The following is a 24,564-nucleotide window of genomic DNA, read 5'->3' on the forward strand; positions in this document are numbered from 1 at the left end:
TTTGGAAATTGCTCCCAAGGATGAACCAGACTTGTGAAGGTCTACAATTTTTCTTTCCTTGGCTGATTTTTGGGGATTTTCCCTTGATGTCAAGCAAAGAGGCACTGAGTTTGAAGGTAGGCCTTGAAATACATCCACAGGTACACCTCCAATTGACTCAAATTATGTCAATTAGCCTATCAGAGGCTTCTAAAGCCATGACATCATTTTCTGTAATTTTCCAAGCTGTTTAAGGCACAGTCAACTTAGTGTATGTAAACTTCTGACCCCCTGGAATTGTGATACAGTGAATTATAAGTGAAATAATCTGTCTTTAAACAATTGTTGGAAAAATAACTTGTGTCATGCACGAAGTAGATGTCCTAACCGACTTGCCAAAACTATAGTTTGTTAACAAGAAATTTGTGGAGTATTTGAAAAACAAGTTTTAATGACTCCAACCTAAGTGTATGTAAACGTCCGACTTCAACTGTATATATATTTATATAAATATATATATATATTTTATTTAATATACATTTGCAAAAATGTCTAAAAAACTGTTTTTGCTTTGTCATTATGGGGTATTGTGTGTAGATTGATGACGGAATTTAAAAATCTATATATTTTAGAATAAGGCAGTAATGTTACAAAATGTGGAAAAGTGAAGGGGTCTGAATATTTTCTGAATGCACTGTATATATGCATCAGCCTACTAATTATAGTTCCTATTATATTTGAAAATGTAAATAAAATTTGCTAGCCTATACTTGTAACTTTGTAGCATTTGCTGCATAAGAGTCCGATGTTCTCTCTGCTTTATCATGGTTTGAACAATGTGCGTAATTCCAGTCCATATAATACAGTACAGTAATACAGTTCACACTACTATTCTACTGGAGCTAGTTGAATTTATTTACCCAAGAGAGAATATAGCTAGCTACATCTATGGGTGTTTATGTTTTTCTGTTGTGTGTAATGTGCAATAGCCTGTATCATATACGCTACATGACCAAATGTATGTGGACATCTGCTCGTCGAACATCTCATTCCAAAATCATGGGCATTAATATGGAGATGTTGGAACATTGCTGCGGGGACTTGCTTCCATTCAGCCACGAGCATTAGTGAAGTTGGGCACTGATGTTCGCTGATTAGGCCAGGCTCGCTGTCGGCGTTCCAATTCATCCCAAAGGTGTTTGATGGGGTTGAGATCAAGGCTCTTTGCAGGCCAGTCAATTTCTTCCACACCGATCTCCACAAAACATTTCTGTATGGACCTCGCTTTGTGCACGGGGGCATTGTCATGCTGAAACAGGCATGGGCCTTCCCCAAACTTTTGCCACAAAGTTGGAAGCACAGAACCGTCGAGAATGTCATTGTATGCTGTTGGGTTAAGATATCCCTTCACTGGAATTAAGGGGCGATGCCCGAATGATGAAAAACAGCCCCAGATCATTATTCATCCACCACACTTTACAGTTGGCATGCATTCGGTCAGGTAGCGTTCTCCTGGCATCTGCCAAACCCAGATTCGTCCGTTGGACTGCTAGATGGTGAAACGTGATTCATCACTCCAGAGAACATGTTTCAACTGCTCCAGAGTTTTACACCCTGCTCCAGAGTTTTACACCCTGCTCCAGCCGACGCTTGGAATTGCGCATGGTGATCTTAGGCCTGTGTGCGGCTGCTCGGCCACTGAAACCCATTTCATGAAGCTCCCGACAAACAGTCCAGAGGCAGTTTGGAACTCGGTAGTGAGTGTTGCAACTGAGGACTGACAACGTGCTACACACTTCAGCACTCGTTCTGTGAGCTTGTGTGGCCTACCACTTCGCGGATGAGCCGCTGTTGCTCCTAGACATTTCCACTTCACAATAACAGCACTTACAGTTGACCGGGGCATCTCTAGCAGGGTAGACATTTTACGAACTGACTTGTTGGAAAGGTGGCATCCTATGACGGTGCCTTGTTGAAAGTAAGGCCATTCTACTGCCAATGTTTGTCTATTGAGATTGCATGGCTGTGTTCTTGATTTTATAATTCTGTCAGCAACGGGTGTGGCTGAAATAGCCGAAACCACTAATTTGAATGGATGTCCACATACTTTTGTGTATGTAGCCAATTGGATAACAGCACAGTCATTTGACATTTTATGGGCTTGGGCTAATTAAATGTCTTTAATGTAGGGCTCATAATATGTATTTAATGTATGGCTCATCAAGCTCATATAGCATCAGGCTTGAATTTCCCATCAAAGCTCTAATCAAATCCATACACAGGCCTATTTATATGCATTTTAATGCTTTTGAATGACACTTCGGGTTTTGGAGGGAAATTCCGGGTTACCCGGGAGAAAAGGGATTTATTCTAGGAATGGAACAATTGGAAAATATTCAACCCTAGTCTGAGCTGTTTGAACAGCCAGTTCAGTGGTTTCAACACATCAATACCTCTGACAAAGACAAGTAGTGATGATCAATCTCTCCTCTACTTTGAGCCAGGAGAGATTGACATGCTTGTTATTGATATTAATCCTCATTAAAGTACATTTTAAAGGCCAGCCGTGCTCTGTTCTGGGCCAATTAATTTACCTATGTCCTTCTTAGTGACACTTGCCCATATAACTGTGCAATAGTCCAGGGGATATGACGGACAGGCTTAATCATAACAATAAACAGGTTAATAACAAGATGCAATTAGTGAGAAGAGCGAAAATCTATTTTTATCTTTGCGTTTTAAAATAATTAGAAATAGGCATCTATTTCCTAGGCTATTATTTATTCAATTTCCATGATCATTGCAKAATAAATTCCTCACCTTTTCTGTGATGCTTTCATACTCACGAGGAAGCATAGGCCTACAACAAGGATACCATTCATCTCATCTCTCATTTAATTGGACCCACTTCACAGTAGTAAATAGATAAGCTATTTCAAGTATTTTGCTCTACGCCATCCAATCCAGAGCACAGGTCATTAATGGAGGTACAGACGGTTGTAGGTTACTTCTGTGCCTTATGTCTGAATACTGTAATTTCAGATTTCTCAAGTAGACAATCTTGCATTTAAACACATAATCCTTCTTTACATAACCACTGCAGAATACGTTCTTCAACTTTTCTAGCCACCATGGGTTTCATATTCCAGAAGTAACCATAGCCTACAACAGATTACCATGCACATCTCAGGTAATTGGGTCTATTAGATAGGCTATTATTTCAAGTATTTTGCTCTATGCATCAGAAAGGAAGCATGGTTTATAACTTACAGGTGAACAGACAGTTGATCTTTTGCATTGAAGTGTGTAGGCTACCACTGTAAGTAGACAGAATTCGGGCAGTGCAGTATAGGTTTGAGAAGAAGTAAATGCAAAACTTTAGACCCTGTTAAATTCAAATGGTCTGTTTACAGGTCCACTGCAATTAGCAGTTGTTGTCTTCCATAAACTTTCTGTCAGATGGCCAAGGTCAACAGGTTGCTCCTGATTACACACAACAGACCAGAAAATATGATTTACTTCGGTAATCGCTAAGCAAACTGGACTGGGATCTACAGTTGTCTCAGCTCAATCACTGGGGTTACTGTGGAGTGAGTTTGGCGGGTGAATGTAGCAGATGGGGATCTGTGGTAATGCACTCCTTAGCCTGAAGTGGCAGAGGTCCTGAGTTCGAGTCTCAGTATGAGCTGAATCAGGGGGAAGCGGTATTCACTAAGCAACAGGGTTCGTACGGTCATGAAAATCCTGAGAATGTAATGGGATTTTAAAATGGTGTTTTCCAGGCTTGGAAAAGTTTAGGAAAATTATAAAATCTGAAAAGTAATGGAAATTACTGTTAATGTCATTTATTTAGGAACATTTTTTTAAATATTTTATCAATCAACTAAAAATCAACATATCAGCGAGGATTGGAATGACACTTTAGCACGTCTGTGTTTGCACGCATTACCTGCATGTGTGGTAGACGAGTGGGCTGTTGCTCAAGGAGAGAGAGAGACAGTCGGACATTGCAGCAGGTAGGCCTAGCCTATAAAATTTGATAGAGAACAAACTAACTAGTTACCCTCGTACCCTCTAGTTAACTGTTTAGCTATTATTAGCATGTATTCATGTTTTCATCATGTCCCAAACAACTTTCCACCGACACTYGTGAATAAGGCCAAACAAAGTTGATTTACTTTTTTAAACAATTCATATGATTCATTTAAATGGTTATTGTTGACAAAAAGAACGATTCACTTCCTCATTGTATTTGTTGGGATTCGGTTTGTTTAACTTTTKTTWWWACTAATTMATAAAAAATGWACAGYTGAAATGTCTTGAGTCAATAAGTATTCAAACCCTTTGTTATGGCAAGCCTAAATAAGTTCAGSATTAAAAATGGGGTATTGTGTCTWGATGGGTCAGAGAAAATATMAATTTAATCCATTTTGAATTCAGRCTGTAACACAACAAAATGTGTAATAAGTCAAKGGGTATGAATATTTTCTGAAGGCACTGTAACTCAATGCTAGTCAGCCTGCAAACTAAACACTTCTAGGGTATCTAAGATAAATACAAAACATTTGTATAACTAACCGAAGATAGACGACAGCCTGTCGTTTCCAATGGGAACGAATGAGTCAAAGTGGGCAGAACAAGCAAGGAGGTGGGCCGAGCCAAGCACGAGCTAGCGAGATCCTATTGGCGCGTTCTTAATTTGCATATTCCATTAGGGAACACCTACTCTGTGAAGTGCGCGTGTGCAATAACTCAATTCGCCTTTGCACTCCTAAACAACACCGTKTTTGGAAACGTCTACAAATTTTAGTCCACTCTGTTCTTAACCGTTTCTAGTTTTGGGAACAGAAAACTATTGAGATCAAATGTTTTCATCGATGAGAGAATTTGCAGAATGTCTGCCAACCTCCATCTTCAACAACTGCCGACCACTTGACTTCCTCTCACTACCATATCAATACCATCTTATGTCCCGTGTGGCTCAGTTGGTAGAGCATGGTGCTTGCAATGCCAGGGTTGGGGGTTCGATTCCCACGGGGGACAAGTACGATAAAAAAATTGTATGAAAATGTATGCACTCACTACTGTAAGTCGCTCTGGATAAGAGTCTCTGCTAAATGACTAAAATGTGAAAATGTAATGTAAATAAGTGGAAACGCCAAACGGATGCTTCACAATTATACATCCGGTGAAATATTTGTCTCATTGTCTATCTGTGATGAATATGATTGAAAACAATTTGTGGGCTTGCTTCAGCTGAATAAAAAGATTTGTAGCCTACCATAGCCATTTATCTTTAATATATTGAATGAGTGAATTATTTCAAAAAGRCATAAAACTTATTTGGTTGTAATGTTGTAATGTTTTACATCAAGGGTGGTCAACCATCCTCCAGGAGAGCTACTGGGTGTGCAGGCTTTTATTCCAACCCCCCTCTAACAAACCACATTTTAGACATGAGCTGCTCAATCGAACCTTGATAAACTGACTCTGATGTGTTTGAGCAGGGCTTGATCAAAAAGCCTGCATACCCAGTATCTCTCCAGATTGAGGGTGGACCACATGTGTTTTACACCGTTGCCTAACAGGTATTCTACTTTGGGGGGTTAAGTGTCTTGCTCAACGACAGGGGATGGAACATGGGATCAGAGAGCAGCCTACCAGTGTTGAGACACCGCCAATTGTTGGTCATGGAAATTTGGTGAAAAGTCATGAAATTCCATCTGTCAAAATGTGTATGAACCCTGAACCAAGCAGCGTGTCGTCCTTTACATTAACTTCCTGATCTCCTACTGGTCAGTTCAAGATGGGTGCTATGTGAAAACGTAGTTTTCTTTACCCTATGTCATTATAATCACACGTAATAATCATTAATCTGAATGATATGATGGCCGTAATATGCTTGTAGCCTCTTCGACAGTGTTGATGAAATACGAACGCTATAGGTGGGTTGGAAAAATGACAAGCTCGCAACACACGTTCTTCATTGTAACCACATGTAACAAATAATTGAGGTCTGGKTCGAACTTTAGCAAACACACTGGCGTGAAAATGGCCACATAACATTGTCAACATCAAATTTGTTCACTTAGCCTATCTTACTTCCTCATTTCTTTCCCTCTGCTGTCTATTTTCTCCTTTCTGCACCCTGGTCAAAAATGGTGCGAGCCCTAGCAAAGTCAACATTTTGGGACTCTGGTGCCCCCATTTAAAATTGTCATTACAGCCTCTAGGTGATCAATGCCAATGTGGGAGAATTTCTTGGGTTAGAATTCAGCGGGAACACTGGACACAAGGAGGACCTTAGCAAGGGCCGCTAGCTGAGTGTGTGCTGGGAACACGTCACAAATTCCACTGACAGAGACTCCCGTCACATAGCCTACATCCTCCCTGCAGACAGTCAGAGAGAGAGCAAGTGGTTTGGAGGATTGAGGAGGTGTTTTGGATAATTAAGTTTTTTACATTTTATATAAAATACATTCCAGGTGACTACCTCATGAAGCTGGTTGAGAGAATGCCAAGAGTGTGCAAAACTGTCATCAAGGCAAAGGGTGGCTAYTTTGAAGAATCTCAAATATAAAAACACCTTTTTTGGTTACTACATGATTCCATATGTGTTATTTCATAGTTTTGATGTCTTCACTATTTTTCTACAATGTAGAAAATAGTAAAAATAAAGAAAAACTCTGGAATGAGTTTGTGTCCAAACCTTTGACTGGTACTGTGTATAAAATATTGAATTTAAATTTTCTATTAAATTGAAATAGAATTCAATTTATGCAATTCAGTTTCAAATCATGAAATAGAAGTTAATTTATGAATTCAAATTCAATATCTAAATACAAATAAAAAAATACTGAATTCAAATAGTTTMTTTTGGCACTTAAATCGCTCCATAACTTTGACTCTTCTAAGCCTATTGAAGTGATTTTTGGTCAAATGTATTTTTAATAGGACTTCTCTTGCCTGTAGTCCATTTYTTCCCAAATAAGAAATGGCTTATTAATGTGCTTGATTGAGTCTCTGGGTTAGTGCAAGCCTTTGTTCCCCAAACCCTAAAACGTGTTTTGAAAAGCAAATTAAATGGCTTCAGCATGAATTTTCACCCTTAGAATAGATGAAAGGCAGAACTTATATCAGCTCTAGTTACTCCTTCTTTTAACCTGAATGTACAGTGTGTTTTTAGAGACAGMGAAAGAGCGAGAGAACGAAGAAGAAAGGATTCGAGGGTTTTCAACTTTCACAGGGTTCACACAGATGGCTTACCATAAACAATACTGAACCTTCACATTTTGCCAGATTAAATGTGTGTGTGTATTCTTTTGATTAATTTTTCATCTAATAAAATGTCTCGCTAATTAAAACAGTGCTTTTAAAGTAAACTTTTAATTTGCCAGATGTTTTTTGACCTATAAGAGGGGAAGTGGGGTGAGAGGCGTGTGTGTGTGTGTGTGGTGAAGGCATGATTTGTTGCCTTACAGTACTTTCTCACATAGTGCACAGCCTTTTTCCTCAGCCACTCATGACTTATAATGTGAGAAAGAGAGTGAGGGAAAGCTCTTGTATGTCTTCAATAGTTTTGTAATCATTAGAGACAGAAAAGTGGTTGTGTTAGATGGAGTGACAGTCACACAGTTGACTAGAACTAGAACCATCCAGTAGAGTCTGACTGGAACCAGAACTAGAAGCATCCAGTAGAGTCTGACTGGAACCAGAACTAGAACCACCACGGTAGGGTCTGACTGGAACCAGAACTAGAACCATCCAGTAGAGTCTGACTGGAACCAGAACTAGAATCATCCATTAGAGTCTGACTGGAACCAGTACCATCCAGTAGAGTCTGACTGGAACCAGAACCATTCAGTCGAGTCTGACTGGAACCAGAACTAGAATCATCCAGTAGAGTCTGACTGGAACCAGAACTATAATCATCCATTAGAGTCTGACTGGAACCAGAACCATTCAGTCGAGTCTGACTGGAACCAGAAMTAGAATCATCCAGTAGAGTCTGACTGGAACCAGAACTAGGACCATTCATCCTTGTGATGCTATGTCTTATGCCGTCTGGCCTGGAATGCAGGCCTGCTTTCTGTTAGCTCTCTTCTCTCTCTCGCTCTTTCTCTCTCTTTCTTTCTCTCTCCGTGGCACTGGCGTCGTTGTTGTTGTCTCTGTGTCTGTAAAGGCTCTAGCCACCCAGTCTCTGTGTCTGTAAAGGCTCTAGCCACCCAGTCTCKGTGTCTGTAAAGGGYCTAGCTAACACTGATCAGCTGCTCGTATGGCTCCAAGGCATCGTCTAAATTAGCGCTTTGAGCCCAATGTATGAAAATCTCTTTTGGTTTTTACAAATAAAGTTATTATTATCAGCATGTTATTAAATCAGAAACTTTGGGTCGTCTCTGTGTGTGTGTGAGCCCAGCATTTGGTACTGTGTGAAGTGGTGAAGGAAAAGGGAGGAGTGGCAGTGCTCTGGAGCCCCAGTGTATCACAACTCTCTCATTATGGGACCCCCTCTCCTTCTCTCCATCTCATCCTTTCTTCTCTGCCTTCCTTCTGAACCAAGTTGGCCATCCCTGTCTCTTCCACATCAGAGTGGGTATAGTGTTTGATGGGTGCTGGTGGCTACATAGCTAAAGGCTTTTTGAAGGAATACTTAATTCCTTTTTCTCATGGTGTTCTACCAAAGAGATGGGAATATGTGACCGACCGCCTCGATTCGGTCTTATGTAGCAAAATTTGAAATTTATTTTTTACATTGGATAAAAGTAGAGACTCAGAGCTAGAAAATGGTATATCATACACTACAGTTGAGGAACAATGGGAAAGTAATTTTGCTTTGAATGTTGATAAACTTGTAACCTCACTTTTGAGAAAATGTCCCTTGAGTGTTTTGGTACACCTACTTTAGAGCTCTTCTTTGTCTACACCCATTCAGCATTGTTCACACCCTCTAAAGCCTTAGCCCCACCCATCTCTTTAAGGATCCACATGTGAGGCCATGTACTAAACAACCAAAGGTTTCAAGACTAAAGGCTGGTTTGTACTACGGGCGTGTTTGTAAATTTAATCTTGAGTGCCCGAGTGTGCTCAGAGTGCGCTCTGGGCGTTTGTAAACGCAGAGCGTTGTCAGATTGTCTGTTCGTAAATTCAGCGCGTTTCGCTCTCGGAGCATTCAGAGCGCACACTGGACACTCTGGCCGAGGAGTAGGGTTGATCCGATCGTTCTGACCTAACAACAGCAGTCAAGCACCCAAGCTAACTGGCTAACGTTGGCTAGCTTGCTAGTTACTTCCAGACACATGAGAGAACACCCCACTCTGACTATTTTACTCGCCCTAGCAGAGCTGGTTAGGCTGTTATCATGTTATCTAGAGCGTTTGTGACTGAAACTACTTTTTTGCCAACGTTTACTGACACCGGCCATATTCAATGGGTGTTGAGCGTTCGTAAATTCGTCAGTTATTCTGCGCTCTGGCACACTCAGACAAGAGTGCTCTGAAATTGGAGTAGTTAGCCAGAGTGAATTTACCAGCTACGTCTATCGACAGTTGTTGCAGTGACATCATTAACATTCTATTGAAATGGTTACTTGCATAGAGTCTTTTGGTTAGACATGTAGCTAGCTAGCTAAACAATGAACCATAATCCCAACTCATAACGTTACTACCCTGCATGAATCAGCAGGTAGCTAACCAACCAGGTTCAATGTTAGCTAGCTAACATTAGGCTGTAATTAGCAATGCAAATAGCTCTGAGATATGAATAATATAACTACACAGATCATACACGTAACGTTAGCTAGCTAGCTAACAGTACACTAACTTCAAATTAAAACGACTTTCTGACAAAATTAGAAACATGTCATATCTGAAAATGTAGCTAGCTAGACTATCTTACCCGTATACATGGATGGGCGCTTCTCCTTCTCTGTGACGGATGCCATGGTTGCCCTTAGTTTGAAGATGTAATCCAGAGACAGGTGTTTATACAACAGCCTTCCGTGTGTTCTCTTATCGACTCCGTCTGCATATTTGCAATCAAACGCCAGCATTTTCTCCTTCTCCTTAGCTATCATACTCTAATTCCACTGATTTCGAAACTCAGTCCTCCAGAAAGTGTAGAGCAGTAACACTTATGCAGTTCTATAGTAGGTGATATCTTAAAAAAAAAAGCCCAGTAAGAAAGGATAACCTACACATACTGGCCAGCTCATGTTATAGACAGAAGCATACTACATGGCAGGTCAATCCAAACTCATCTCTCGGCATGTCCAGCCCACTCATTATCTTAGCCAATTATGGCTAGCAGGATGGTTGTTGTCTTTTTCTGTGGCTAAATCAACTGTTGTATTCGTATTTACAGATGGCATACAAGTTTGTTATTAAGCACATGAAAGTTCACATGTTCCAGAACGCATTTCTGCCATTTCTGCCAAAATTTTAAAAAAGAAGAAAAGTTTACGTTCAATTGTCTCTCCTGTGAAGTAGTGACGCGCAACATACGCCTAGTTTCCTGAAACGAGTCACATATAGTATGAGAGGGACAAAGTAACTATTTGGACAACAAAGTACTATTCCATGCCTATTTCACCACCTCCTCCCTATCCTTTCTTCAGCTTACTCTCTATATCCTGCCGTCCAGCTAATCTCCTTCTCTCTTCATCACTATCCATTGGTGTAGTGGGAGGGTATACGCCATATACCCACTTATTTTTCAGTGGGAATTGAGTATACTCGCTACTTAATCCCCACTGATACGTATCAAAGTAGTGATATTGGAGGTATACAGCGTATCACTGAATAGGGCTGATGGAACAGATCGGAATGTTTAGCTTAAAATGTTGATAAACTATTATTTCTTCACATTTTAGGCGCAGCAATGTACGCACGGGGGTAGGCTTACGCGTGAATGAGCCTAAATGCAATTTGCGGGAAAACACTGTTCTAAAATGGGAGCGGTTTTATGGACAGAGATGGAAATATCCATTAGAAAGAGGGGGGATTTAAAGATGCAAGGAGGATCATGTCTTTTGGCTGATAGGCAATGAAAGAAAGTTTAATGAAAACCAATAGCCTAGAGCARGTGAACATATGAGGAAGTCTATCAAAAATAATTGCCTCCACCCTTCWATGSGATTTTGGCTATAGACTACTTTGAAGCAAGGTAAGACATGCCTCAAAATATGAAGTAAAAAGTTTCAAACAGAATATAGCRATGCTAATGATAGGCCTACTCGTCTTCTGGTAGATGGAAAGGCTTTCCCTAAACCCTTCTCTATTAAACTGTCTACCTGTCAGAATGATATCATGATTATTTGCATCAATCTAGTGGCCATTTTTTTTTGCAAACTCCATCTCATGTACTACAGAAATAATGCAAACCAAACAACAGTGCTAGGTGCCTGCACACTTGAATTAAAGGGTAACTACACAAAAAAATAAACATTCTTAGATTTCTTCCCCCAGACCTCAAAAGTGGTCTCGTGATGTGGTTTAAGCATTGTTGTGGACTTGGAACATACTTTTTTTTTGTTTTTCTGTAAAAACAAAGTGTGAATTTGAGAACGAAAACTTGAAAAAATGTAGAAAAATCTGAAACTGGTGAATTTCTGACTCATTTATCTATTTCAATAGTTGGCCTACTATTAGCCTACTTGCACAGTACCGCTTGGATTGGCCTGATTTGTGAAAGACCAATATTGGATTTATAATTTTAGAGTGTATGTCACTGTTTCTCATAGAATTTCTCACACAGGGCGCCTTTCATTCCCCGGGCTGGCTGCTTGGAAAATGTTGGGCAAAATTAGAGTATTCTCACTTCTCCAGACACCACTACATCACTGTCACTATCTGATTTCTCTCCCTCTCTCTCCTCTCCTTCTCTCCCTTTCTGCTCGTCCTCTACCAATTTCACCATAGGCAGTACTTCAGTCTCTTAGGGGTTTTGGAGAACTCGATCTTGACTTTGTAATTGTTAGCAGTAGTCAAAGAATCGCCCATCAAAACCAGCCCAAGTCCTTGCACTGTTTTTTCTTTCTTAATTTTAGACTTATGGAGGGATTTCTGTTCGCCAACTGTACGTCCGTGCCCCCAAGACCAGCTTAACTACACACTTCAAGAAAAAAACAACTCAAAACATTTGCCATCCATCCATTTTGTTCCTCTCCCTCATCGTCCCACATCCGAGAGTCTGACTGGAACCTTTTTTCCCTCGCTCTCTTTCTCCTTCACCATTCCATTCCTCTGCGCTCCCCACTAACCCACTCTGCCCAGCCCTGGGTTGTATGTGTGTGAAACCACAGAGCCCACTGACTGACTGGCTGCCTTTCTCTTCAGGGCTCTTAGTCCTTCCCCAGTCTCCTTCCCTTCCTCTCTCTCTCCTTCATCTCACATCTTCTGTTTCCTCTCTTGTCCCACATCTTGTCTCTGATCTCCAGTCTTCTCTACTCACACACGCACACACGCACACACACACACACACACACACACACATACACACACACTTTTCTACTAATCTACAGTTGCTACTCACCAGTAGTCCTCTATCCATAGTGTTTCATCTTGCTCTTTTGTACTTTTGAATGGATTCAAGGCTCCAGTCATGAGGATGTACTGTATAGAGGATGTACTGTATAGTAGCTGTGATCAAAGTGAATAGCTGCAGAATGTTCACTCAGTTATTGTTGTCAGGTGAAAAGGTCAAAGTTGAAGGAGGAAAGTGTGACCTCCACACCACCCACCACCACCAGCGTATTGGCTTTAGCAGCACCCTAACCGAGGCCTGGACTTAGGGCTTACCCTTCCAGCACTACCACATCTGAGAGGGCTTAGCATTAGATCAGTGCATCAGCACAGACTGCCTTACACTGTACAGTTGACAAAGGGCYGTATGTATCAAGCCTCTAGGATCAGGTGCCCCCCTCTCCATGTTGTCTTATTCATTGTGATCTAAATGGCAAAACTGATCCTAAATCAGCACTCCTTCTCTGAGACGCTGGATACATTTTGCCCCAGCGTTACAGGAAGACTGCTGTGGGTGCTCTACCGTGTGTCTATGAGGCTGTGGCATGATGGCTAAGTCAAACTGGCAACTCAAGACACACAACACACACACAGTGAGCATTTGCGATCTTATTGGACAAGTTATAATCAGAGTCACAGAGTGAAAAATAATCTCATAACTAACACTAGCCCTACCCTAGGCTACTTGTTCTGTTACAATGTATTTTCTCCTGTTTGGTGCCTACTGAACGGGCCCCAGGTGTTGTTTTCCTGTGTTGTCCAGTGAGGACTAGGTAGGACCTAGAATGGAGGATAGGGCTAGTGTTAGTTATGAGATTAYTTTTCATGCTGTGACTGATTTTATAAATGTTTGGTTTATTGGTGTATAGGAGACCCCCTCTGAAATATGCTTGTTAAAACCAGGGCCCCCGTAGAAGAATGTTCGTTTCTGAAGTGGCTCATATGTTGTCCATACATGCGCTCTCATGTAACCACTGGAATGCCTTTCTTGTCCACATGTGGTTGGTATGATATGATACCATATGATCATGCTATGTACTCATTAGCTTTGAAGTTGTAGACACACACACAAACACTATATCAGGTTAGTCATTTATACTGTCAAATGTATCATTAGCCCACATGAAAAAAATACTACAGTTTACTATAGAATACTACAGTACTTACTATAGAATTAACTGAAGTATACTGTAGAATGCTATACTACACACTGTAGTATCCCTTGATCATGTGTAGTAAAGAATGTTGTAGTATACTGCAAAATACTATAGTAAATACTAAAGTATTATCCGCAAAAACACTACACTTTTTTAACTACAGTAAATTCTACAGTATTTAATCAGCGTGTATCCTGCCCATTSCCCTCCCCATATCGCAGTTTGTGCCATAAGTGAGAAACCTAAATGCCGAGTATAGACCATATTGTTTTCCCTACAGGTTATAGTTCAGAGCAGAAGCTCTCACAAAAACACCACAGTAAATACTACAGTATACTACAATCCGCAAAAACACTACATTAATAACTATAGTATATAATAGTTTTATTTTACTACAGTATTTATACTATAATTAACTAAATACTACAGTATACTACAGTGAATACTACAGTAAAGTCGATAAAAAAAACTACAGTGAATATTTAAGAAWGWATACCATAGTATACTATAGTAWTTTTTTCATGTGGGAGCCAACTGAACATTTTCTTTCTTCCCAGAATTTGTTATGTCAGCTTGCTACAGAAGAAGAGGACAGTACAACACATATGTTAGTGAAACATATGGGCCTGCCACCAAAGGAATACAATGTAAAGGTTCTAAGAAAGGTATGAATGCTTGTTGATGTTCTTGCACATTTAATGAAGGATCTTATTTAAAAGGTMATATATTCCATAATATTTATTTACATGACTGTGTTGTGTGTGTAAGTGCGCCCGCATATGTGTCTATGCATGTGTGTGTATGTATGTATGTATGTACTGTAACTTGTCCTTCTGGCTGGTCAGATGGTGTGGCTGCTAGTGGAGGAGGTTGGGGAGAGCTGCAGCAGTTTGGCTGACCCTAACCCGAGGTACTGCGTCTGTTCCTCTTACTCTCCACCACCTGCACTGTCCCAACTCTAGCTCGGTTCTGTTCCCCTGATATCACCTAATTTCCCCCAGGTGTTCGTGTGACAGCGTTCTTGCTGCATCAGTGGCATGTGTCCCCCTGGTCACATGTCCTGAGACTGCTCCTCTCATTGGTGCGTTGCTGCAGCGGCCGGTGACCTGCGATAAGGCAGCCCTCAGCCCGGACTTCCTGGATGCTGTAAGCTCCGCCTACTCCAGGTAAGGACGTAGGGTGTGAAAACATTCTCCAGCGGCTTAACCCCGCAGTGTTTGGAGCTCTGAAGGAACCAGAGAGCTGGAAGTGTAGAAAACAAGAATGCTAGTGAACACAACCCCATCATGCAGTAGTCTCTCTAGACAGACTGGTTGCTTCCGGCAATGTACCAATGCTCCAGCTTACACCTCTGTAGAAGTTCCGGCGTCAGTTGAGACAGAGAGGACGAGTCGGAAATGGGGAGCGCGTCACCGGTAACGTCACTGCCGTATGCGCTTGTTTGCCTAGCTAACCATGAGCACAATTCCCGCCCGCGTTTTATGCCCCGCCTACCCAAACTTGTTGGGAGAGTTCTGTCTGAAGATGAACCTCCTGGGAACAAATGTTTTTCCCCTTTCAAAATGTCAGAGAGAAGCTCAGACATTCTCCCCCAGACCTTGTGCCGTTGCCTAGCTTACGTTGCTCCAAGGTCTGGGATATCCGATACTAATCATGCCGCGATGTCACACTCCCTAAGGCTTGAAGGAGTGTCACCACCGGGCCAACCACACTGCTACATTCAGTACATCTTGTTGACTGACAWCTCACTGACCTTCAGTGTGAATGTGTGTGTGTTGCAGAAAGTGTGTGTCTCTGGAGGCCCAGGCAGTGGTGTCTCTGTGGTGCCATAACCTGGCCAGCCTAGAGGGGGCAGTGATGTCTCTACTGGACTCTGTGCTCTCCAACCCAGCCTCCATACCGCACAACCTAGAGAACACCATCACTCACTCACTACTGGTATGTATTTTGGAGTAGGCAGAGGTTACCTCTAACCAATGATACAGGGTCAGATATGTCCCCCCCCCCCCCCCCCCCCCAATGGTAAGTAGAGAATTAGGGGAAGAGTAATATGATCCTAGATCTGTGGCACAGGAGGTTGGTGGAATCTTAATTGGGGAGAACGGGCTCGGGGTAATGGCTGGAGAGGAATGGTATCAAATATATCAAACACATGGTTCCGGGCCATTATTCTGAGCCGTTCTCCCCTCAGCAGCCTCCTGTGATCTGTGGTCAGGGGCGACTTCTACCTCGACCGAGACGGAGAGTGATTGGGGCCCTACAGCATCTAGAGTATAGGTGTACTTTTAATCCTGCAGCTTTCTCCATCTCCCCCTTCTCATATGGAGTTAAATCTAAGCTGCTCATCAGGTATGTTGGAGAGAGGGGACTTCTGTAAACAATTCTCTCTCTGCACTGTGTGTGTGTTTTATTTACACAAACTACTCCTTCGTCCATCCCTCACTCCATCTCGCTCTTCATCCTGCCTCGATCTGTTTATTTACTCTACCTCATCCGTCTGCTGATTGGCCTGTCGTTATCACATTGTCGTTTTACACACACACACACACGCGCGTCTTCGACTTTGTTTGTTCGAGTGCATCTGGTTGGCTGCGTCTGTCATAACTCGTTAACAGCGAGGGAGGCTAGGGTTGTGTTTCACTTAGCCTCTCTGTTTGTTTGGATCATGGAGACATGTAGAGGTTGTGCGTCTCCCGTGTGTGTGTGTGTTTCCGTGTGTGTGTGTGTTTCCGTGTGTGCCCGTGCGCCCACGTGTTTGTTTGTACGTGCGAGTGTGTGAAAGGCGTAGGAGCTGACTGGCTCGCCTCTCTCCCTCAGTTGTTTAAACTGCAATCAAAAATGGTAAATAAAAATTTGTATCGCATTCTTGTTTGAGCTCTTTCTCCCTCTTCCTCCCCCAATAACAATGAACAAGGCCTTCCTGGGCCCGGCTGGGCTGCCAACAACAGGATGTTTGGTGCGTGCTGTAATTGAACCTCCTTAATGTGTTAGTGGAAGGTATGGAGGAGGACGCTAAAAAACGCATCTGTTTTCACTATGGGAAACCATCATCCCTCAATCACACACACATACGTGCACGCACACTCACACACACCTTTTATGTGGCTCCAGGATTGTCGTATTTGATCTCTCATTTGTTAAACTGAGCGCAGTGGAGAGGCGACGTACTGCATGAGAAATATGTATCACGATTGATGATGGGAGTCCGAGGATGGGAAGTCCAGTGTATTGAGTAGGTCTTTGGTAGGATGATGCAATGACATAATATGAACACTAGAGGGGGCTAGTTACTTTTACAAAGACCACTTCCCATTCAGTATCTGCTACAAGTTTAGACAGTTCTAGGATCAGCTCATCCTCTCTAAATCTTCATCAACCATTGGTGGAATGGGAGGTAAAACTGACCGTAGATCAGTGGCTAGGGCAGTGTCACTACTCTTGCCTCTCTGCTTCCAGGGTTGGAGCAGAGCATCAGTTAGGCTGTCTCTAGCATTGGTCTCGCCAACCTTTTACCTTACAACCTTTGTGTCCCAAATGGCACGCTATTCCCTATGTAGTGCACTGATTTTGACCAGAGCCCAGGGGTGGGGGGGTGAGATGGAGGTTGGAGTGATGGTGGTTGGCGTTGGGATGGGTCGACGAAGTTCTGGAGGTAGTTTGAAATAGGCAATCAGCATTTTTCCACAGATTATCTCGCTCTCTTTCTCCCTCCCTCCTTCCCTCCCTCTCTCATATAGGATCAAAGCCCAGGAGAGACATGTGGTCTTCCTATATGAAGGGTTATTGCTATGAGAGGAACAGAAGGTGGCATGTTTTTACTGCCTTCTAGCCCATGAGAGGGATTGCAGGGAGCATAATTAAGGTTGTTCTGGGGGTAAAAGATGCATGGAGAGGACGCGAGGAGAGAGAGAGGCACGCATGTACAGTGCAGCTGTTGAATGTTTTCGCCGGGGCATTTTTAAAACGTGTTAAATCTAAAACACATGATGGCGCACTGCATTAGGAGATGGAGAGAGAAAAGAGAGAGAGAGAGAGAGTCGTATATTGGTAAACTAATGGTAAGGAACAGCGTATGAAAATGGGGAAGTGTCATTTTGATGAGGGTAGACGGCGCAACAGTGACGCCAAGTGGTGTATGAGATGAATTGATCCATACAGGCGACTCCTGATATGTAACCATGTTTGTGTTTGTATGTGTTTCAGCCTAAAGCCTGCTCCCAGCACAGCTCCATATTCTTAATAGTGAACGACATCTTCAGGTGAGCCATTGGGACGCTTCATTCACACAAGTGAATAAAGTAGATATACAATATTCCTACTGTAAACAATTTGATTACTCACTGATGTGTATATGTGACCGACCGCCCCGATTTTAGATTTATTTTTACATTGGATAAAAGTAGAGACTCAGAGCTACAAAATGGTATATCCACTATAATTGAATCATAATTGAATATAATAAATTTCAATAAGCATTTTTCTACGGCTGGCCATGCTTTCCACCTGGCTACCTCTACCCCGGTCAACAGCACTGCCCTCCCCTCTGCTACTCGCCCAAGCCTTCCCCATTTCTCTTTCTCCCAAATACAGTCAGCTGATGTTCTGAAAGAGCTGCAAAATCTGGACCCTTACAAATCAGCCGGGCTAGATAATCTGGACCCTTTCTTTCTAAAACTATCTGCTGAAATTGTTGCCACCCCTATTACTAGCCTTTTCAACCTCTCTTTCGTGTCGTCTGAGATTCCCAAAGATTGGAAAGCAGCTGCGGTTATCCCCCTCTTCAAAGGGGGGGACACTCTTGACCCTAACAGCTACAGACCTATATTTATCCTACCCTGCCTTTCTAAGGTCTTCGAAAGCCAAGTCAACAAACAGTTACCGACCATTTTCGAATCCCACCATACCTTCTCCGGTATGCAATCTGGTTTCAGAGCTGGTCATGGGTGCACCTCAGCCACGCTCAAGGTCATAAACGATATCTTAACCGCCATCGATAGGAAACAATACTGTGCAGCCGTATTCATTGACCTGGCCAAGGCTTTTGACTCTGTCAATCACCACATCCTCATCGGCAGACTCGACAGCCTGGTTTCTCTAATGATTGCCTCGCCTGGTTCACCAACTACTTCTCTGATCGAGTTCAGTGTGTCAAATCGGAGGGTCTGTTGTCCGGGCCTCTGGCAGTCTCTATGGGGTGCCACAGGGTTCAATTCTTGGACCGACTCTCCTCTCTGTATACATCAATGATGTCGCTCTTGCTGCTGGTGATTCTCTGATCCACCTCTACGCAGACGACACTATCTGTATACTTCTGGCCCTTCTTTTGACACTGTGTTAACAACCCTCCAGGCGAGCTTCAATGCCATACAACTCTCCTTCCGTGGCCTCCAATGCTCTTAAATACAAGTAAAACTAAATGCATGCTCTTCAACCGATCGCTGCTTGTACCTGCCCGCCTGTCCAACATCACTACTCTGGACGGCTCTGACTTAGAATATGTGGACAACTACAAATACCTAGGTGTCTGGTTAGACTGTAAACTCTCCTTCCAGACTCACATCAAACATCTCCAATCCAAAGTTAAATCTAGAATTGGCTTCCTATTCCGCAACAAAGCATCCTTCACTCATGCTGCCAAACATACCCTGTAAAACTGACCATCCTACCAATCCTCGACTTCGGTGATGTCATTTACAAAATAGCCTCCAAAACCCTACCAATAAATTGGATGCAGTCTATCACAGTGCCATCCGTTTTGTCACCAAAGCCCCATATACTACCCACCACTGCGACCTGTACACTCTCGTTGGCTGGCCCTCGCTTCATACTCGTCGCCAAACCCACTGCTCCAGGTCATCTACAAGACCCTGCTAGGTAAAGTCCCCCTTATCTCAGCTCGCTGGTCACCATAGCAGCACCTACCTGTAGCACGCGCTCCAGCAGGTATATCTCTCTGGTACCCCCAAAACCAATTCTTCCTTGGCCGCCTCTCCTTCCAGTTCTCTGCTGCCAAGACTGGAACGAACTACAAAAATCTCTGAAACTGGAAACACTTATCTCCCTCACTAAGCTTTAAGCACCAGCTGTCAGAGCAGCTCATAGATTACTGCACCTGTACATAGCCCATCTATAATTTAGCCCAAATAACTACCTCTTTACCTACTGTATTTATTTATTTATTTTGCTCCTTTGCACCCCATTATTTCTATCTCTACTTTACACTTTCTTCCACTGCAAACCAACCATTCCAGTGTTTTTTATTTTATTTTTACTTGCTATATTGTATTTACTTCGCCACCATGGCCTTTTTTATATTTTTATTTATTTATATATATATTTTGTTTGCCTTCACCTCCCTTATCTCACCTCACTTGCTCACATTGTATATAGACTTATTTTTCACTGTATTATTGACTGTATGTTTGTTTTACTCCATGTGTAACTATGTGTTGTTGTATGTGTCGAACTGCTTTGCTTTATCTTGGYCAGGTCGCAATTGTAAATGAGAACGTGTTCTCAATTTGCCTACCTGGTTAAATAAAGGTGAAATAAAATAAAATAAATATAGTACACTGCAGTTGAGGAACAATCGGAAAGTAATTTTGCTTTGAAAGTTGATCAACTTGTAACCCCACTTTTGAGAAAATGGCCCTTGAATGTCTTTGGTGCACCTACTGGAGAGCTGTAAACCTCCCCAGCCACATCTAGCTAAGTGGATGGGTCACTATTGTCTAGACATGTTCATGAAATACAATAGATGGCCGTAGTCACCTCCAGACACACCTGGACTTGATGGGTCATGTAATCATCTGGAGAAGTGGAGTCTTCTGTTAAGACATGTAGCTAGCTAGCTAAACAAAGAACTGGAATCATCCCAACTCATACTACTACCAATACAAACATTGTCATAGCTGTAGTATGAATTTGCAGGTAGCTAAAGCTAACCAACTAGGCTCAATGTTAGCTATCTAACATTAGTCTATAACTATCAATGCAAATGGGTTTCTGATTCAAACAATATTACTACACAGATCATACACATAACGTTAGCTAGCGAGCCAGCAAGCTAACGTTCGCTAGCTAGCTAGTAGTACACGTTAACTTGCAATGAAAATGACTTTCTGACTAAATTAGAAAMGTATAATATCTGAAAATGTAGCTAGACTCTTAGCCGTATACATGGATGAACGCTTCACGGCAGACGGGAACCATTTAACATTTGTTCGTAGCTACATCTTGTTAGCTGCCAGAGTTGTGTCAAGTCACTCCGGTTCACACTGACTGTGGCGTGTGCAGAAAGTAGCCCGTCACTTTTTTTCTGTCGAAAGCGCTGCTAAATTCAAGGAATCAATGTCGTTGAGAAAAGTAGTAAAACTTTTGTAGTTCTCGATGGCTAACGTTATATCTTTCTAAAACAGAGCGGTAGAAAGGACTATCAACATATACTGAGCAACTCACGTTATAGACAGAAGCAAGCTACATGGCAGACCAATACAAACTCATCTCCTGGCATGTCCAGCCTATCCATTATCTCAGCCAATCATGGCTAGCGGGAAGGTTCCTGACTTTTTCCATGGCTAAACCAACTAGGCTCGTAATTTAACAATTAACAATTTATTTGTATTTACGGATGGAATACAAGTTTGTTATTAAGGCACATGTTCCAGAAGGCATTTCTGATATACCCTGATGAAGACAGGATATTACATTTTTGCATCTGAGCTCCTAGAGTGTGCGGCTCTCCTTTATTTTCAAGTTTTCTACTCCGCTAGCCAGCACCTCGCCTAAATAGGTGTGCGTTTCTTTTTCTTCCAGAAGGCATTTCTGCCAGAAAATGCATTTTGATCAAAAATAAATGTTTATGTTCAAATGCCTCTACTGTGAACTAGTGACGTGCGTCATAAGCCTAGTTTCCTGGTAAGGGCTAATTGTCCTGCTCTGCTCTGTGTAGGTCCATGCTGGTGCAGGTGGAGGGGAACCAGACTCTGCTCTCTCTTATCCACACCTTCACCCTCTGCTTCCTCAGGGAACTGGCAGCCCTGCAGCCTCAGGTATGGAGGCTCCTAAACATAGAAATATAATTAATAGAATGGCCTTGGAACCTCTAGGCAATTTGACTGGTAAAGTCATGGGTGCACTCAAAATGGACGCCAGTCCACCCATTATGGCATCATTGACTTGAATTGGGCTACCCATTCTAGTGGTTCTGTTTCTGTGGTCCTAAGCAGGCACAAGTCATAGGTAGCCTAGACTACAACCACGACTATAGGGTGTGTTACCTGAAAATATGACCTCCATCTCAACTCTCAATAACACATCAATCTACATACCACCCCATACTGCACCACCAAGCACACATACACATACACACACACACACACACACACACACACACACACACACACACACACACATACACACTCACCCTTATCCCTTAGCTTCTACAAATCATGAGATAGAGCTCACCCCTATTTGAACTGTACAGCCAGCCACACCTTCAGGCCCAGCTATAGGGGACCTCCATCCATACGATCTACAGTGTAGTCAGTTCTCTAGGACACACATTCTTTATTGTCCTCTTTCTGTTCTAGCAGTGCGAAAGCCTTGCTGTTTTTCAAAACGTTCATCTGACAGTCTTTAGGTTGGTATGTACAGTTGGGATTTTTAGATGTATTGCATTGTTGTCTTGCTAACTCGACTGGAGGGCTCTGATAATGTTCTGCATTGTATTATAGGTTAACTTTGTCTGTTGCCTCTTACCTGTGTGTGCGCGCGTCTTGTTTCAGGAGTGTGTGTCCTTGAAGGCCTTCTTCCCACACACACCCCAGAGCTTACTGGCCCCTCTGCTGACCCATCCTTCAGGTAGGATGCGTGTAGGATCTCTTATGTGTAATCATTTCACCCTCTGAGTGAATGAATGGCTTTCTGTGTCTCACCAATCAATAACGGTTACTTATAACATCCGTGTAACAGCTACATTAAAATCAGTAAGTGATTAACATTTTTACATTTGAGTAATTTAGCAGACGCTCTTATCCATAGCAACTTACAGGAGCAATTTGGGCTAAGTGCCTTGCTCAAAGGCACACCGGCAGATTTCCGCTTGGCGATTCAAACCAGCGACCTTTCGGTTACCGGCCCAACGCTCTTAACCACTAGGCTACCTAATATAGTACTTTGAAAAAAGTAAAGTAGTTACTAATTTTCATTATTCCTCTCCATCATCAATACTCACAAGATCATATCAGTAACTGAGCTTTATCCTCGGTTACCCTTTACTCAATATATCTGCTTTCATCACAGTAATGTTTAAAGGGATCAAGATCAATCTCTACTGTGCTTGGATATTGGTCTATTTGTGTAGGGGAATGTTTCATCACGGAATGATACACTTATCCAAATCTGCCAGAGTAGTCTAGGCTATACCTGTATACCTGTATGAGTATGTTGAATGTTCTAGGATGTGAGGTAGCCTAGCGGTTAGGGCCAGTAACCGAAAGGTCTGGTTCGAATACCCGAGCCAACGTGGTGAAAAATCTGTCGATCTGCCCTTGAGCGAGGCACTTAACATAATTTGCTCCAGGGGCGCCGACCTACTATGGCTGACCCTCTAAAACAACTAATTTCACCGCAAAGCAACTCATTTCACTGCACCTATCAATTTTTTTCTGAGGTATGTTTAAGTGTGTGGCCAAACCCAAGTACCCCGCAGGCATGGCTTATTGACATCTAGCATTGCCGTTTAGGAACATGCTGGCTACCAGCCAACACTCAAAGTTAATCATTACACACTGTGTGTGCGTGTGTGCGTGCCTGCCTGCCTGCCTGCCTGCTTGTGTGAGTGATTGAGTATTTGCGTGCGACCAATTGACACCAATGCATGGTTTGAGTTATGCATCCCTCTCATCTCCTTCCCCCGCCCCCAGAAATGGCCCAGGAGGCGTGGCCAGAACACCTGGCCTGGATCACTGCATCACTACAGAGACTCACTGAGGAAGAAGAGGAAGGCAACAGGTGAGAGGGGAATACCTTGGGCTTTTCATTAGTCAGGCACAGAGTGCTGAAGTTGGTTCAGTCAGTCTAGCAATAAATATGAACAAGTATAAATATGTAATAGACTGTACAACTTTGAACTTCATTTTTCAAGTTGATTATGATCTGTGTGTCTGGGAGTTGTTCATGTTTTATGAGCTATGTCTCTTCAGCTCCAATGATGCGGTTCCCAGCATCACCTCACCTCTATTTTCTCTCTCTGCTGCTGCTTACATGATATTTTCCCCCATATACAGTTGAAGTCGAAGTTTACATACACCTTAGCCAAATACATTTAAACTTTCACAATTCCTGACATTTAATCCTAGTAAAAATTCCCTGTCTTAGGTCCGTTAGGATCCCCTCTTTATTTTAAGAATGTGAAATGTCAGAATAATAGAGGAGAGAATGATTTATTTCAGCTTTTATTTCTTTCATCACATCCCCAGTGGGTCAGAAGTTTACATACACTCAATTAGTATTTGGTAGCATTGCCTTTAAATTGTTTAACTTGGGTAAAACGTTTCGGGTAGCCTTCCACAAGCTTCCCACAATAAATTGGGTTAATTTTGGCCCATTCCTCCTGACAGAGCTGGTGTAACTGAGTCAGGTTTGTAGGCCTCCTTGCTCGCACACGCTTTTTCAGTTCTGCCCCCAAATTTTCTATAGGATTGAGGTCAGGGCTTTGTGATGGCCACTCCAATACCTTGACTTTGTTGTCCTTAAGCCATTTTGCCACAACTTTGGAAGTATCTTGGGGTCATTGTCCATTGGAAGACCCATTTGCGACCAAGCTTTAACTTCCTGACTGATGTCTTGAGATGTTGCTTCAATATATCCACATAGTTTTTCCATCCTCATGATGCCATCAATTTTGT

General features: G+C 42.4%; 1 protein-coding gene across 3 annotated transcripts in view; it reads left to right on the plus strand.

Annotated features, from left to right (window-relative positions):
* fancc (FA complementation group C) overlaps nt 1-24,564 on the plus strand; it is a 47,206-nt gene that overhangs the window by 17,543 nt on the left and 5,099 nt on the right. For all 3 annotated transcript variants that reach the window (XM_070447104.1, XM_070447105.1, XM_070447106.1), the window contains 8 exons: nt 14,212-14,319; nt 14,500-14,564; nt 14,656-14,820; nt 15,436-15,592; nt 17,858-17,913; nt 21,606-21,705; nt 22,441-22,516; nt 23,581-23,668. In XM_070447104.1, the coding sequence (XP_070303205.1) occupies nt 14,212-14,319; nt 14,500-14,564; nt 14,656-14,820; nt 15,436-15,592; nt 17,858-17,913; nt 21,606-21,705; nt 22,441-22,516; nt 23,581-23,668 (815 nt within the window). The remainder of the gene's footprint in view (nt 1-14,211; nt 14,320-14,499; nt 14,565-14,655; nt 14,821-15,435; nt 15,593-17,857; nt 17,914-21,605; nt 21,706-22,440; nt 22,517-23,580; nt 23,669-24,564) is intronic.

The sequence above is a fragment of the Salvelinus sp. IW2-2015 genome, linkage group LG15 (assembly GCF_002910315.2).
Source record: "Salvelinus sp. IW2-2015 linkage group LG15, ASM291031v2, whole genome shotgun sequence".
In the NCBI taxonomy this organism is placed as follows: domain Eukaryota; kingdom Metazoa; phylum Chordata; class Actinopteri; order Salmoniformes; family Salmonidae; genus Salvelinus; species Salvelinus sp. IW2-2015.